Source organism: Mercenaria mercenaria, chromosome 10, assembly GCF_021730395.1.
Source record: "Mercenaria mercenaria strain notata chromosome 10, MADL_Memer_1, whole genome shotgun sequence".
NCBI lineage: Eukaryota > Metazoa > Mollusca > Bivalvia > Venerida > Veneridae > Mercenaria > Mercenaria mercenaria.
The window spans coordinates 9816747-9830886 of NC_069370.1; the positions used below are offsets into that span (position 1 = coordinate 9816747).

At 35.1% G+C, this 14140-nt stretch overlaps 1 protein-coding gene across 1 annotated transcript; it reads right to left on the reverse strand.

Moving 5' to 3' along the window:
- Positions 1–1649: 1649 nt before the first annotated feature.
- LOC123560497 (uncharacterized) lies at positions 1650–7390 on the reverse strand. Its single transcript, XM_045352682.2, has 3 exons — positions 7087–7390; positions 6606–6703; positions 1650–2805 (listed from the first exon to the last, which is right to left on the reverse strand). Exons 1-3 carry the CDS (start codon positions 7113–7115, stop codon positions 2057–2059), a joined length of 876 nt encoding a protein of 291 aa, XP_045208617.2. The 5' UTR covers positions 7116–7390; the 3' UTR covers positions 1650–2056.
- Positions 7391–14140: the final 6750 nt, after the last annotated feature.

Below are 14140 nucleotides of genomic sequence, written 5' to 3' on the forward strand. Positions count from 1 at the left end.
AAAGTTTGGAAACAATGGGTGTAACTTGAGCACAAGTGTTTGTTTTTAATTACGCTTAGTGTTTTGAATTATCAGAATAAAATGGTTGAGAGTGCAGTCAAACTTTATTAAACAGCCATCTAGGGAGCGACAAAATCTGACTGATAAATGCAGATGGCTGCTAAATACAAGTTTAAATTAGAATAAACATTGAATTTGTGAAATTAGCTGACTGGCTGCATAAGAAAAGTATTTTATGATATCACTGAATGGAGTTTGTACTGGGTCTCTCAAAGATGAACTATTTTTAAAAAGGTCATTTTTGAAAATGGCCATTAAAGACGGATTTAATTTTTTGATGATTGAGGAATTTGGCTTTGTCTTTACCATCTATATAATATGTTTACCATTCTCGATAGTGTAAAAATGCCTTGGGAATCCTTATTTTCATTTCTATCTTTCGGGTTTTAAGCTGTATTCTGTGTACACGTATTAAGAATGTTTGATATTTCTTCTGATCTGGTTCTTAAAATTGTTATAATGTCAACTGATCTTGGCGTCGGCATTCTTTACAAGAATCTAAAATAACTTGTTTCGCTTCCTTACCTGAACGTTTTATACTTTGGGCGGTCCAAGAGTTACAATGGGCTTTATGGCTTTTCTTTTAGTTTGTATGAATAGGTTGTAACATTTTCAATTTCTTAAACTATAACTGACTGTGCGTTGTTACCTGTAAATCGGTAAAGGGGCATGGACTATGTGAACCAAGCAGCTTTATATATTGGTTATGACTGATTAGCCTAGGCTTCACATGTAAGCTCATAATTAGAAATGCCAGGTACCAGTACAGTGTGCCAGGTACCAGGACAGTGTCTATACTTTTAATTTCTATGGGATTTGATGTGAGAAATAGATCAAAAGTGTTATTCAGCCCTGTTTGTAACCATATCATTTGTTGCAGGGATTAATTTTTGTGAAAAAAAAATCAAATAATGCTCTTGAGTGTCTCCCACCTAACTAGTGGCCTGTACTGGTTCTTCCCAGGAAAGACGGCTTCGCGTGTATCGGTGCTATACACCGGGCACGTTAAAGAACCAGACTGTCTATTCGCAAAGAGCTAGGTTAAGTTAGCCGGACACGTCTGTATCTAAAACGTTCTCTCTGTCTGTTCTGGGGGCTTTATCTCACTCTTATATCGCTCTGTGTCTGTACCAGTAGAGGATGAATTTTGCGCCCTGTGTGGTTGCGTTTGCTATATGTAAAGCGCCTTTGAACGTGTTAATCATGAAAAGGGTGCTATATAAATCTGGTATAATAAAAGTAATAATAATAATAATAATAATAATTTGGGATTAGAGAAGGCAGACTTAAGAGAAGGGATGCTCTCGGAGTCCAATGATATTTCAGGAAAATAAAATTTTTAAAGCTGATCACTTCTAATGACTAATGACCTTCATTCAAACGTTCCTCGTCGTGCTCATGGCACCTGTATTAAAAAGCCGGAAAGAACGTATGTTAACCAAACTATTTCAAAGTTTGTAAAGCGTTGTCATTGCTGAAGAAACAATAGAATCGTTAAGAAGGATGAAAACGCCAATTTCAGATTATGCTCATTAGTATATGAGTGTAGCCTAACCTCACAATGAATTTTAAAGAAAAAGATATCAAAACACTGTTTATATATTTTATGAAAACATCGAGTTTATTAACTGATAATAAAGATATAACTAATGAACCTCTGACAAACATGACGTAATGATGTATGGTACACGTTCAAACATACTGTTCAGTGACGCCATGTCCGCCTACTTATATTAACGACCAACAACCAGAGCTAACATACTTGCTCTACTAACTTATATGACATAATGGAATCGAAATAATATATATCTGAAGCGTGCTTTATTACTTTAAAAATTCAGATTTGGCTATATACGTCGCAGGCAATAATCACTGAGCGGTACGTTTAAAATCTTCCTAGTGTTAAAATTAATTAAACACACTTCTGTTATTATGTTATTCCTTATAACTTCTGTTATGTTATTTCTTAAATAAGCAGCACAGTATGGAACTCATCTCAATAGAAATCGATATCACAATACATGCATAACTTTTTGTCTTTCAACACATTAAATATTACTCTAGTTTCCTGTGAATCAGAATTCCATGATTTCACCGTCAAATTATCCCCAAAGTTTGTTTCGTCTTTGTATATTAGCTTACAAGACTTTACACCAGCGGTAAGACGCTGTATGTTCATTTGTTCATATGAATTATCCGTCGCATGTTCCGTCAAACTTTCATAACAGAACTTCAGATACGAAGCCCAGTTGGTGTGCTGGAATGTATCTATATCTCCAGATTTAACCTTGACCTCTGATACTGCAGGTTGTCCAGTTGGTATAGGGTCTTCCGAGAGCTTTGCCTTTTCTGGTGTTATGAGGTCACCGTGCTTTTGCAACCACCAGGCTGGATAAGCGACAGGTTTTCGACTTACGCCAGAAACAAGAACGTCCGTCAGATCGCATGACACCTGTAACGTGTCTGTACTGCAATCATAAATTTCATATGATAGCGTCTTTGAAGATTTCCCTAAATACTTCAGTTTCTCAATAACATAAAGAGGGAATTTCGGTCCTTCAAAATCATGACAGGGTCGCTTTATGTCGACGGTAGCCCCAACGATAAAAATCAAGTGTGTATCCAAGATCTCGTGGAAGTCGAGAGTTGAGCGGCGTGGTTGGCCCACTGTTGCATACTGGGAAAAACTGAAAGACCGAACTGACTCTACAAGGGTAAGGATACTCCATGGATTTATTTTCGTTCCTGAAAGAAGAGAAAAAAGCCTGTTTGTACTTGCTTATAGCAGAGCTACCGGCGCCGCGAAGCGGCGCCGACAGCGTCGCATTACAGTTAAACGTATGAAAAATAAAATGAATAGAGAGATCTAACTGTGTATACTATCGAGCTGAAAATTCGTGGTACTTTTTGGAATCGGTGTTGTTCGGATTTTTTCAAGTACACTATGCACATAGTAATTAATCAGTAAAGACGTCAGTAGACGCTTACTGTTTACGGTTGACAAAAGCGTCTCGCTTACTGCTTTGAATATTGAATAAAAATGCAAATGAGCGTTTGATAATAAGAAATTAATGCTAAATACATTTTCTACGAAGAAAAAAAGAAATAAAACACAATATTTTCAGTTTGAAACGACTTTTGTCACGCTGCCATTACTGAATTTTATTATATATAATTATTTATGTTTGTCTGATGACGTCATAACTCCACAATGGTGTAGTGGTTAGCGAGTTCGCGTTGTAATCCAGAGGTCGTGAGTTCGAACCTCACCTGGACCAGATTTTTTTTTTTAATTTTTATTTCATTTTTTTTGTATTATTATGAGTTTTGAAAATATTGTATAAATAAAGTCTATTGTAATTAAATTTGGAATTGGAACATTAACTTTTTACATTAAGTCCTCATTGCCCAACATTCACACGCAAAGACACAAAATTCCTTTGGCTATTGGCCTAATGAGATTCTGTTAGGTTTGAAATTTTCAAAGTTCAAGCTTTTCAATTTGAAGCAGTTATCATTTTGTGACTGTTTTCCAGTATGATAATTAGTTATGTAAAATTGTTGATGCAGTGCGTTTTAAATAGAATAACAGAAATTATTCAAATACGTTTTTTTCTTCTTTATCTTGGTGCAGATGTTAATCTATACCAAACTTTCTTTTGATTATATACAGAATATTTGTAGAGTTTTCACATGTCGAGAATTAATCTTGATGCAGTCTAAAACATGCATTCAGAAATCATGAATTATCATTAATAATTTTAATAGATCTAAAGAACATAAACTTCCTAAACGAATCCATAATTCCAGATAATTCCAGCACCACTCCTTTAATTTTTAACGGGCACTGGTGATTTTTCATAGAGCTCTGCCTTTTAGGTAGCACCTACTTTCATATTATTATCTAATTCTGGTCACATTTCCTTGCTGTCTGACCGAAAGTCATCTTCTTCATTGGAGCGTAATGGTAGCTTCTAAATATACATTGACTCGACTTAATCATAATTATGAAGAGAATGAAAAGCTTGAAATAAAATTATGTACCATCTTCATGCCTAATGAATTCATTTATTAAGAGGATAATAAACGGCTTGGTTGTTCCTTCTTGCCAATAAAGGCACGCACAGTGCAATTCCGATGTATGTCATATGATAAATTCAAAGGACCGCAATGGAAATAAGAAAGCTTTAGCCTATGCTCTCTTTTTGTGTTATCCTTGGTATTGATTATATGTTATATACAACTACACTTTAATGTTCACATTTATTACGTTGACATTTATTTATATTTATTCATTGCATTTGTTTTAGGATATATTTAACAAATAATCAAGGCATTCGAGTTGTTTATCGTCTGATTTACCACGGTTCAGAGTTCAGAAGCGCAGGAATTGAACCACGAGGGCGTTAGCCCGAGTGGTTAAATACTGAAGCATCTGAACGATGAACCGTGGTAAATTAGACGATAAATAACAAGAAGGCCTTGATTGTTTTCATTCTGACATGCTCATTGATATATTTTAATAGATGTTATACTGGACTTCGTTTACATGAGGAGTAATGTATCGAACGTCATGCGGCAATATGACGTCATAATTGACGTCATAATGCTCTCTTACCGGTCCGCGCGTCAACCGTTGTTTATCGCAGAATATATAGAGCTTGATTTTCTTCTTTGTTTAACTGAAAAACAAATCGAACCATGTTAGAATGTCTATTTTACCACAAAAAAATCTATCTAATAATTGTCCGAGGGCTTTGGTACCCATGACCATTTATGGCAGGAAGACACGCACCATCCGTTTATGGACCGTTTTAGTATATAATTATGAGTTGTATTGCCACCAACACAATCGATCTGAAAATGACGCAGCATCCTTTCACCAGCCGAAACGTCTTAGCTTATGACGTCAGTGTCAGAATACGTACACTGAGTCGCGACTATATGCATTATGGATTCGTAGGCTGCGACCGTAATGGTCGTTTTCAATTCTTTTTTACAGTAATGCATATAACGTGTATACAGAATTTGGGTAAAAACATTGTAAACATGAAATACAGAGAATTTTGTTTGTTTTACATTTAAGATCAAATTATATGACAAGTATCTTTCAATAATTATATGCTCACTTAATTTTTTATTTGTCAAATTTCTAATATATCAATATTTATGTGTTTTACTTTGAACATAATTTATCAAAGGAAGTTGTTTTACTCACAAAGTAGTATGTTATACTTTGGAATAGGGTGTTTCTAGAGGAAATGGTATGTGACACAAAGACAGTTGTGCTCATATGGTTGACTTTGTGTGCTTTAATCATTTCCTTACAATTTGAGATTTTGAAATGCAGCTTCTAAGACATTGATAATAATAATGAAATGATTATCGTATGTTTTAACTTCTATGTAATTGTATGTGATTATATATTCAGTTCCAAAAGAAAGTGTGCACTTAGTTTTCTCTTATTTTTTCTCGGTTATTTTCATGAAAACTTATAATGTCTGGTACCAAAATTTAAATCAGTTCGTAAACAAAATGGTGTGCATTTTAGATTTTGAGTTATACCTGAGAGTAAGTGTATGAAAAAATGAAACAAAAACGTCGGGGATTTTTTTGAAATATTTAAACTTAAAAAGTGCACACTTTTTTTGGAACTGAGTATAGATATGTATAATGATTTTTGTTATATGTATCGTGTGCAATATTTTGTAAATGCATATGTATTGTGTTTTTATGTTGTGCCTGTGGGTTTGCGTTTAGTTGAATATTTTAAATGATTACTGTCTTGTCATTTATATAATCAGTTTCTTATACTGAATTGGTTACTTTGTAGTAGACAGTATAGTTATCAGCCTAACCATTTATATGACAACTGCACTACTGAATTGGTAAGTATGTATTAAATTCTTTTATATATCGTGATCTCTATTTAACCTATCAAATTTATTATTCTATCAGTTCGTTTTTCTTCCTTAAAATAAAACACTGAGTGAGAGTTTAAATAGATAAATATCTTTCAATCAAATTATACCGGTATATTAAAATAGAGTTATTATAATAATAGCTCGGTATGGGATGCTGCATTCGGCTCTCGTGGATTTTGCAAGATCGAATCTCACGTGGCGCGCCGAGTGTGATCCGACCTTGCAAAATCCACGAGAGCCGAATAGAAAGTCTCAGATCTAGCTACTGTTATAATGACCCTTTTATTATATACATCCACCTTTTTGTTTGTTGTTTTGTTATCGAACGAAATCTTTAATGTTTATCGACGTTAAAATAGAACTGAACGAAGTCTTTATGTGCCCTAGTTTTAACTGTTAGGTCAGGTATGTTAAATGAAAGTAGTCCTGCAACACACAATACAAAATGTACAGTACGGATTTTTTTTCTGTCAGTTCACATTTACTTGTGAAACACAACTTCACAACATTGGCTGTATTTTTGACAGAATTTAAATGGGTATATAATAAATACCTTTAAATCGTGAACACCAGGTGAGAGATATTTCGAGTTTATAATATGAAGTAATATAGCTTGAATACCTGAACTATCAAACGCTTCAAATGGAAGGGAAGGAATATCAACACGTGTGCAGTCACGGGCTAGAAAGGTGCGTCGGTAATTCAAATGCCTTGCAATTCTGAAAATAAGACAGTGTCTTTGTATGTGTAAAGAATCAAGTTTGGGCGCTTCAAGTAAGACTTAATGAAATGCTCGACCTTTGTAATCAAACTAATACTCTGCCTGGGAAAACACCAACACTTAGACACATACTCGATTCAGTTTTCAAGATAACCAAGAACTGACCGCGAGACTAGACTCAGTGTGGTTTACAAGTTTATTTTCATATGTTTGGCCCATATAAACGGGTAGAGTAGTAGTTTTTGTTCTGCAGTATAACTTGTAAACTGTGACCTACTAAAATAAGAATATGTTTACAAGTAACAATGATCTTTAAAACTAGTCAGACTTTTTAAAATGCAATGTCTGCTATTTTTAATTCACCAGAATGTTCCTACTTACCTCAGAAATGCACTTGATGACTGCCTCATATCAATATTTAGCTAATAATCCGTCTTAAAAACAATACACACTCTACATATACTAGTGAATAACCTCCTTTGGATATAAATCTACACTTTCAGGCATACACAAACGTTTTAAGTGTAATGCATCTTAAGATATGAATGCTTACGTTCCGTTCTCACTGTATTGAATTTAATAAAATTTTAGCAATATGAAAGAAACGTAAACATATAAATATGTGATTAGTAAAACATGTACGTGTCACTACACCCGACACAAATCGGAACGCCACAAATCTATACTGCTGTACAAAAGCTTTTAAGTATCGGATGTCCAGCCTATCGGTCTTAATGAATTATAGTTAATACGCACTCGTTTTAAAACAAGAGTCTGTTAAACTTTAATCAATTTGATCAGTTTCACTTTCATTTTACCCAGCACTTTAGACACACACTTTGAAGAATGTGGTACAAATATAATAGGACCTTAATATTTGTATCATCTGGACTACATTGAAGTGGACCACAGAGATACAACCGTCTTTGTATGATTTAGGAAGAAGTGTAGCACTATAGATCGAACTTGTATGCTTACGTGAACTATTTTTACCAAGAAAGGTTAACAAAATCAGCCTACGCAAATTCATCGATTTCCTTTATGACAAGGCGGGGGAGGGGTGTAATTTTTTAAAAGACTTCTGAGAATTTCCATACAGATTGGTAAGATGTGCGCTCTGGTTTAAAACAGGGCTTCATTAATGTTCTGATCTTGAGTTAAGACCATAAAATTTAGATGTAACATTGTTGGTATTTTTGCCGTAGATCTTATTATACAAATGATAATGTTATATAATAGAGAAATGCTGATGGTTCGCAGGTGTTTTGACTGTTTGACTATTTTTAAAAATGTTTTTCATAACGTATGTCTTTGTGTGTTAACTATGATATCTCTGTAAAGCTGCATCTATGCTCTCAATGTACTGATTGCTAAGAGTAAACTAGTAGTTGGAGTTCGATGTAATCTTTGATTCTACTGTTTGATCCGATATCTGTGATTATAAGATTCTTTCACTAGTTGTAGGTGCAGATGGGAATATCTGGCTCGAGGGTAGTCCAAATGATAGGACGTTTTTGGGACCGCGTGATAACTTTTGACTGTCGCTGTCCCGTTAGATGGATGACAACTATGAAATAACAGATCAGAAAATAAGTCATCCCGATAAGCCAAATAAGTAAGGCTAGCTCGAGGGTAACTGTTTCAGCGGTAACGAGGCTCCTGCCGAGTTACCGCGCTAACAGTCTCTCGAGAGCCAGTAATTCCCATCTGCACCTACAGCCAGTGATAGAATATTTTGCTTGCATACTATATTCAAGAATTTATTGTAAAATAAAATCAATCGAAGGACTTTCTGTTTAGAACTATTTCTTATAGTTGCGTATTTACACAAAGCGTGGGAAACCAACATCGGTAAACAGCAAGACGTCATGACATTTCAAAGACAAATGACAAAGCTTTGGTCCGGTTTTGTTTTATCGGTTGTAGCGTAACGTTACGATTTTTTGAAAAACTAATGTTTTTTTTTTTTAATCGAGATATCTACTATCATGAATAAAGAGGAACTGTGAAGGTATTGGATTTTTGTTCCGTTTTATGAAATACAATGTAAATAACTACATAAATCTTCTAAATAATTATATGTAGTTCGTAATACGAGAGTCATCTTACATCCCCTAGGAGTAAGATGGATTTTTCCAGCACCGGTAAGAATACCGGAAATCCACATCTGGTATGTAAGAAAGTTTTATTATTTTTCAATACCCATGATGTTCATTCCCCGGGCCATATATGAAAAATTAAAACCTCTCAGCGGTTAGAATAATCGTAGGAAAGTTGAAGTAGGAAAAATTTGATTTACGTTTTATTGGTTTTATGGATGCAACAAAATATGTTATTATTGTTTATTTGCACATGTATTTCATCATTATGCATGAAGCAAATACAGATCAGTGTAAAAGTTTAAGATCTGCAGGATTCTACGACCCCGGTCTATTTTAATTTGTCACCGTCCCAGTGCGTATACTGTACTTTCAGGGTTACCTGATAAATTGCAAATTTTGGCTATCTAAATAGTCTAAAGTTTTAGATTGGTTGACCAGTTCTTTATTGTTGTTTTACTGTTCTTAATTATCTTGAAAGCATTGTACGTACATGACATAGAAACGAAAAGAATCTGCAGTATCATGTGATTTTTCCCCTCGGTGCTAAGAAAGCTGTTTATGCTCCCAAAAAGAGATTTCTTTCAGCCAAATATATATGTTTATTGTATCTAAAGGGACACACGTCTCTTTACGAGCATTATGATCTCAATATAGAATAAATACTGACAGTTCGTCTATGAAAAATGAAAAATCATAAATAAATATCAAAGTTGGTTTCTTCTGATTGATATATAAAATTCTGCTTAATATCTCCTTATTTCGATCAAAGTTTTTCTGCGTGACTAACACAGTTTGGTCAAATTTCTAAAAATTGTAATTTTATAAATAAATACTGCTGAAAACTCACTGACTAACATGATTTATTAAAATAATTTCAATTTTTCGATTGTTTTTACATATGTCTGGAAGATGCCCACTCCTCATTTAGATGTAAATGAGAGATTTCAAAATTAATATTCATTTTATCATAAAAGATAAATTCGTATGAATAGAAATAAAACAAAACCACATTTTCGTACATTTTGTAAGAGGATAAAATATCAAGTATAAAAAAAACATCCGTGATTTGCACGTTGTTACAAGTTATTTTGAGACGCATTCAGGCTGCAAACATGGCAGGTGAATTTCAACATAAATATACACTTTTGTATACAAGTCCGTCTGCTGTGCTTTAAGCGCTATCCACCCCACGAATGGAACCTCCTACTTTCCGTTTTTGATTCACCATCATTCAAACGCCCTAATCTTCCCACCGCACTGACAAGAGTTCCAAACGCAGGATTGTCATTCCAACTTCTTTTTTCATCGCTCGTGGACACGTGTCTATACCCCGGTAATTTTAATTGATCAATTACCTTGAGCAATTTTGACAAACTCGGTTTTGCATACTTATCAATGTCGTCTGCTTTAAAATCGTTCTGGGACAGAATTTGATCACGTGAATCAGGCGTTTCTATTATGTACTGTTCATCGTCCATTAGCGGATATAAGGTTTCTTTATTTAAATAATCAGACGATAGAAATGGGTTTATAACGCCATTTTGGTCGTCCTCTATAGCGTCTCTTTGTTCAAGCATTGTTGGGAACAACAGCAGTTGTAACATATTGTCTGAAAGCTCGTCATTATTTCTAAATCCTCTTTCACTGAAAAGTTCGTAGTCGTTTTCATTTTGAGACGCGTTAACGCAACATCTACACAGCAGCGTGAGTACTGCCGTGACACAGAACGTAGGTACGAACAGTCTGGCTACTTCCGGCATTTGTCTTCCAGTCAGGTAACAGTCAACCTAAACATAAATGAAAAAGAACTCATCATAAACAGTCTATATTTCTGTATTTCCGACTTTTTTTGATCTCGTGTTTATTTTCCGAGGTTTTCTATTTCCTGAAACAAAATTACACTTGACCGAAGCGCTCTGAACTTTATCCACCAGTTACGCTGTTCAAAATAACAGAAAAAATCTCTAAATCTATTATCTGGTCAACATATTGTCGTTACAAGTATTATTTTTCTTGATTCGCCATGAAATATAGGACAATACCGTTAAAAAAACACTCCAGAATTATATGGAAAATATCTTATTTGTTTTTAATCTATTGCCAAAAAAGAATTTGACAACTTATTTTCGTATATTGTTTCAGCCATTGTTGACGTTTTTTGATACTTCAATTTTAATTTAATTTTTTGATGGATTGCAATAAAAGTTTCGACACATTGTTGTCAGCATAAAAGCAACATTTCCATGTAGAATAATGGTAAAATTTCGAAAAAAAAGAGGATTTTTTTGTGATTGTCTAGAATTTTACACAGAAAAAATAATGGTTGTGCCATCAAATTAACATTTTGATCTATCTTAAATGTTCAAAAATATTCTACTGTTAAAGATTAAGTGGACCAAACAGTAGTAGAAAAGGAGCTACATATGTTATGAACCGCACTGATTTATGGCTATATATCTATAGTTTTGGGTATTTTCATCACTGCATTATGCACAGATGAAAACAACGTTACCCTCGAGCTGCATCTACAATCAAGAGCCTCGTTACCGGTTAAACAGCTACCCTCAAGCCGAATACATTAGTCGCCACTAAAACCTACCGATACAGCTGGTACGTACATCAGTAACCACTAAAACCTGCCGATACCGTTCGTATCTACAACAGTAGGCATTAAAACCTACTGACATCGTCGACTCCTACATCAGTAGCCATTAAAACCTACCGACACCGTCGATACTTACATCAGCAGTCATTAAAACATGCCGACACCGTCGGTTCCTACATCAGTAGCCTGTCAACACTGTTCGTACCTACATCAATAGCCATTAAAACCTGCCGACACCGTCGGTACCTACATTAGTTATTAGCCATTAAAACCAGCCGACACCGTCCATTCCTACATCAATAGCCATTAAAACATGTCGACACAGTCTGTACCTACATCAGTAACCATTAAAACCAGCCGACACCGTCGGTACCTACATTAATAGCCATTAAAACCAGCCGACACCGTCCATTCCTACATCAATAGCCATTAAAACCGTTGACACAGTCTGTACCTACATCAGTAACCATTAAAACCAGCCGACACCGTCCATTCCTACATCAACAGCCATTAAAGTCTGTCGACACAGTTAGTACCTACATCGATAGCCATTAAAACCTGCCGACACCGTCGGTACCTACATCAATAGCCATTAAAACCAGCCGACACCGTCGGTACCTACATCAATAGCCGTTAAAACCAGCCGACACCGTCCATTCTTACATCAATAGCCATTAAATCATGTCGACACAGTCGGTACCTACATCAGTAACCATTAAGACCTGCCAACTGCTGTAAGCAAAAATAAAAATAATATCTGGAGTATTCATGCATTCAGTGTGACAGTTATTTAGTTATAACCGGTTAACTTTCAAATGCCGTATTAATTGTAAACAAAACTATGATGAGCAATCGAAATTTGATGTACTCGCAAAGTCTCATTGTCTGTTACCACTTGACTTTAAGAAATAAAAACAAGCAGACCTTTCAGCAGCTACAGCTATATTGGTCAAGGTGGCAAGTTTCTCATACAAACATTAAACAATTTGTTTACAGAATTATTACCAGTCTGGTGCACAGTTAATGCGTCTATTTGAAAACGTTAGATTTGAAGTGAAGCAGTGCTTATTCGGAAAGCTACACTTTGTGTATATTTGAAGTCTTACTCCAGGCGGTCATTAAAACAAGAGGGCCGTGATACAGGCAGGTACTGTGTATGTCCGTGATGAGGTGGGGGTGGGGGAGGGGTAGAGGTGGGGTAAGACACTGGGAGAATGATTTGGTATGACAATATCAAACATAAATATTTTATTAAGTTTCCACTACATGAATAAGGGGTAAAGTGACCACACTTCCTAGTGGCAATGCTTTTTGATGAAACAGAATAATTTGTACAATCTTCGTAAAGGGTCACCCAAGAAACATTTGTGTAAAATTATTTTGAAATTGGACCTGCTGTTTCTGATAAGAACATTTTATAAGTTTCTACATATAGGGGAAAAATAGCCACACCCCTAGCGGCCATGTTTTTGACGAGTCAAAATAATTTGAAAAAAATTGGTAGAGGGTCACACAAGGACCACTTACGTGAAATTAATTTCAAATCGGGCCAGCAGTTTTATACAAGAAGATTTTCAAACTTTCCATCATATACGTATTGGAAAAAGTGACCACGCCCTCTGGCGGCAATGTTTTTGACGAATCAAAATAATATGAACAATCTTAGTAGGGTGTCACAGAAGGACCATTTGTGTGAAACTATTTCAAAATCGGGCCAGTAGTTTCATACAAGAAAATCTTTTAAGTTTACACTAAATATATACAGGAAGTGATCACGCCCCCTGGCGGCCATGTTTTTTCGAGAAATCGGAATAATTTGAACAATCTTGGTAGATCATTACACAAGGACCATTTATGTGAATTTATTTCAAAATTTGACCAACAGTTTCATACAAGAAGATTTTTATAGTTTCCACTAAATGTATATAGGGAAAAAAGACAACACCCACTGGCGGTCATTTTTTGACGAATCGGAACAATTTGAACAAACATGGTAGAGGATCAAACAAGACGCATTAATTTTGTTTGAAATTATTTCAAAACTGGACAATCGGTAAAAGAGATGTCTTTTAAAGATGTTTCTATTTTTAGCCCTGGCGGCCCCTATATATATATGTACATCCAAGCGGAACCATTTGAACAACTTTGGAAGAGGACCGGCCAAAGAACATTCAAGCCAAGTTTCAAGGAGAGTGTGGATGCATGGACGAAGGACGGCCGGACGCCGAACGGTGAGCAATCACAATAGCTCACCCCGAGCACTTTGTGTTGATGAAAGACTAGTATTGCTTGTTTTAAAGAATTATGCATAGCTTACTCAGTTAAATCATTATCTTTTTTTCTTCAAAAAGAGGAAAGGAATAAAAAAAAACAGTCACATTAAGACACAGCTACAATCAAATACATTTAATAATAACAGAGATAGAGTGAAAGTGCATCAAAACTTGAACCAATGTGTTGACACGTAGGTGCAACATGTTATTTCAAATACAGCCGACTGCACGTGTAACAATGATTATTACATACTCGTTTCTATTCCCCGTTAAGTTACACTGCTACCGGAAACGTCAACATTTTTCCATACACTGACGCCTGAATTTCATATCGGGTGCGTGACGTAATTCAGTGTGTGTTGTTGCACTATTTTTTTTCTATTTTGTTCATAATTGTCTTTTTTAGGCTATTGAACAAATTTATGATATTTACATTTTATTACATACTCGTTTCT

What these genes read in the sequence shown, in the direction of transcription:
- LOC123560497 (XM_045352682.2), bottom strand. Translation starts at nt 7,115, where the DNA reads ATGAGGCAGTCATCAAGTGCATTTCTGAG. An exon ending in TCATCAAGTGCATTTCTGAG is followed by an intron (nt 6,704 to 7,086) that starts GTAAGTAGGAAC and finishes TCTTATTTTCAG; the next exon opens with AATTGCAAGGCATTTGAATT. An exon ending in TGAAGCGTTTGATAGTTCAG is followed by an intron (nt 2,806 to 6,605) that starts GTATTCAAGCTA and finishes CTCTTCTTTCAG; the next exon opens with GAACGAAAATAAATCCATGG.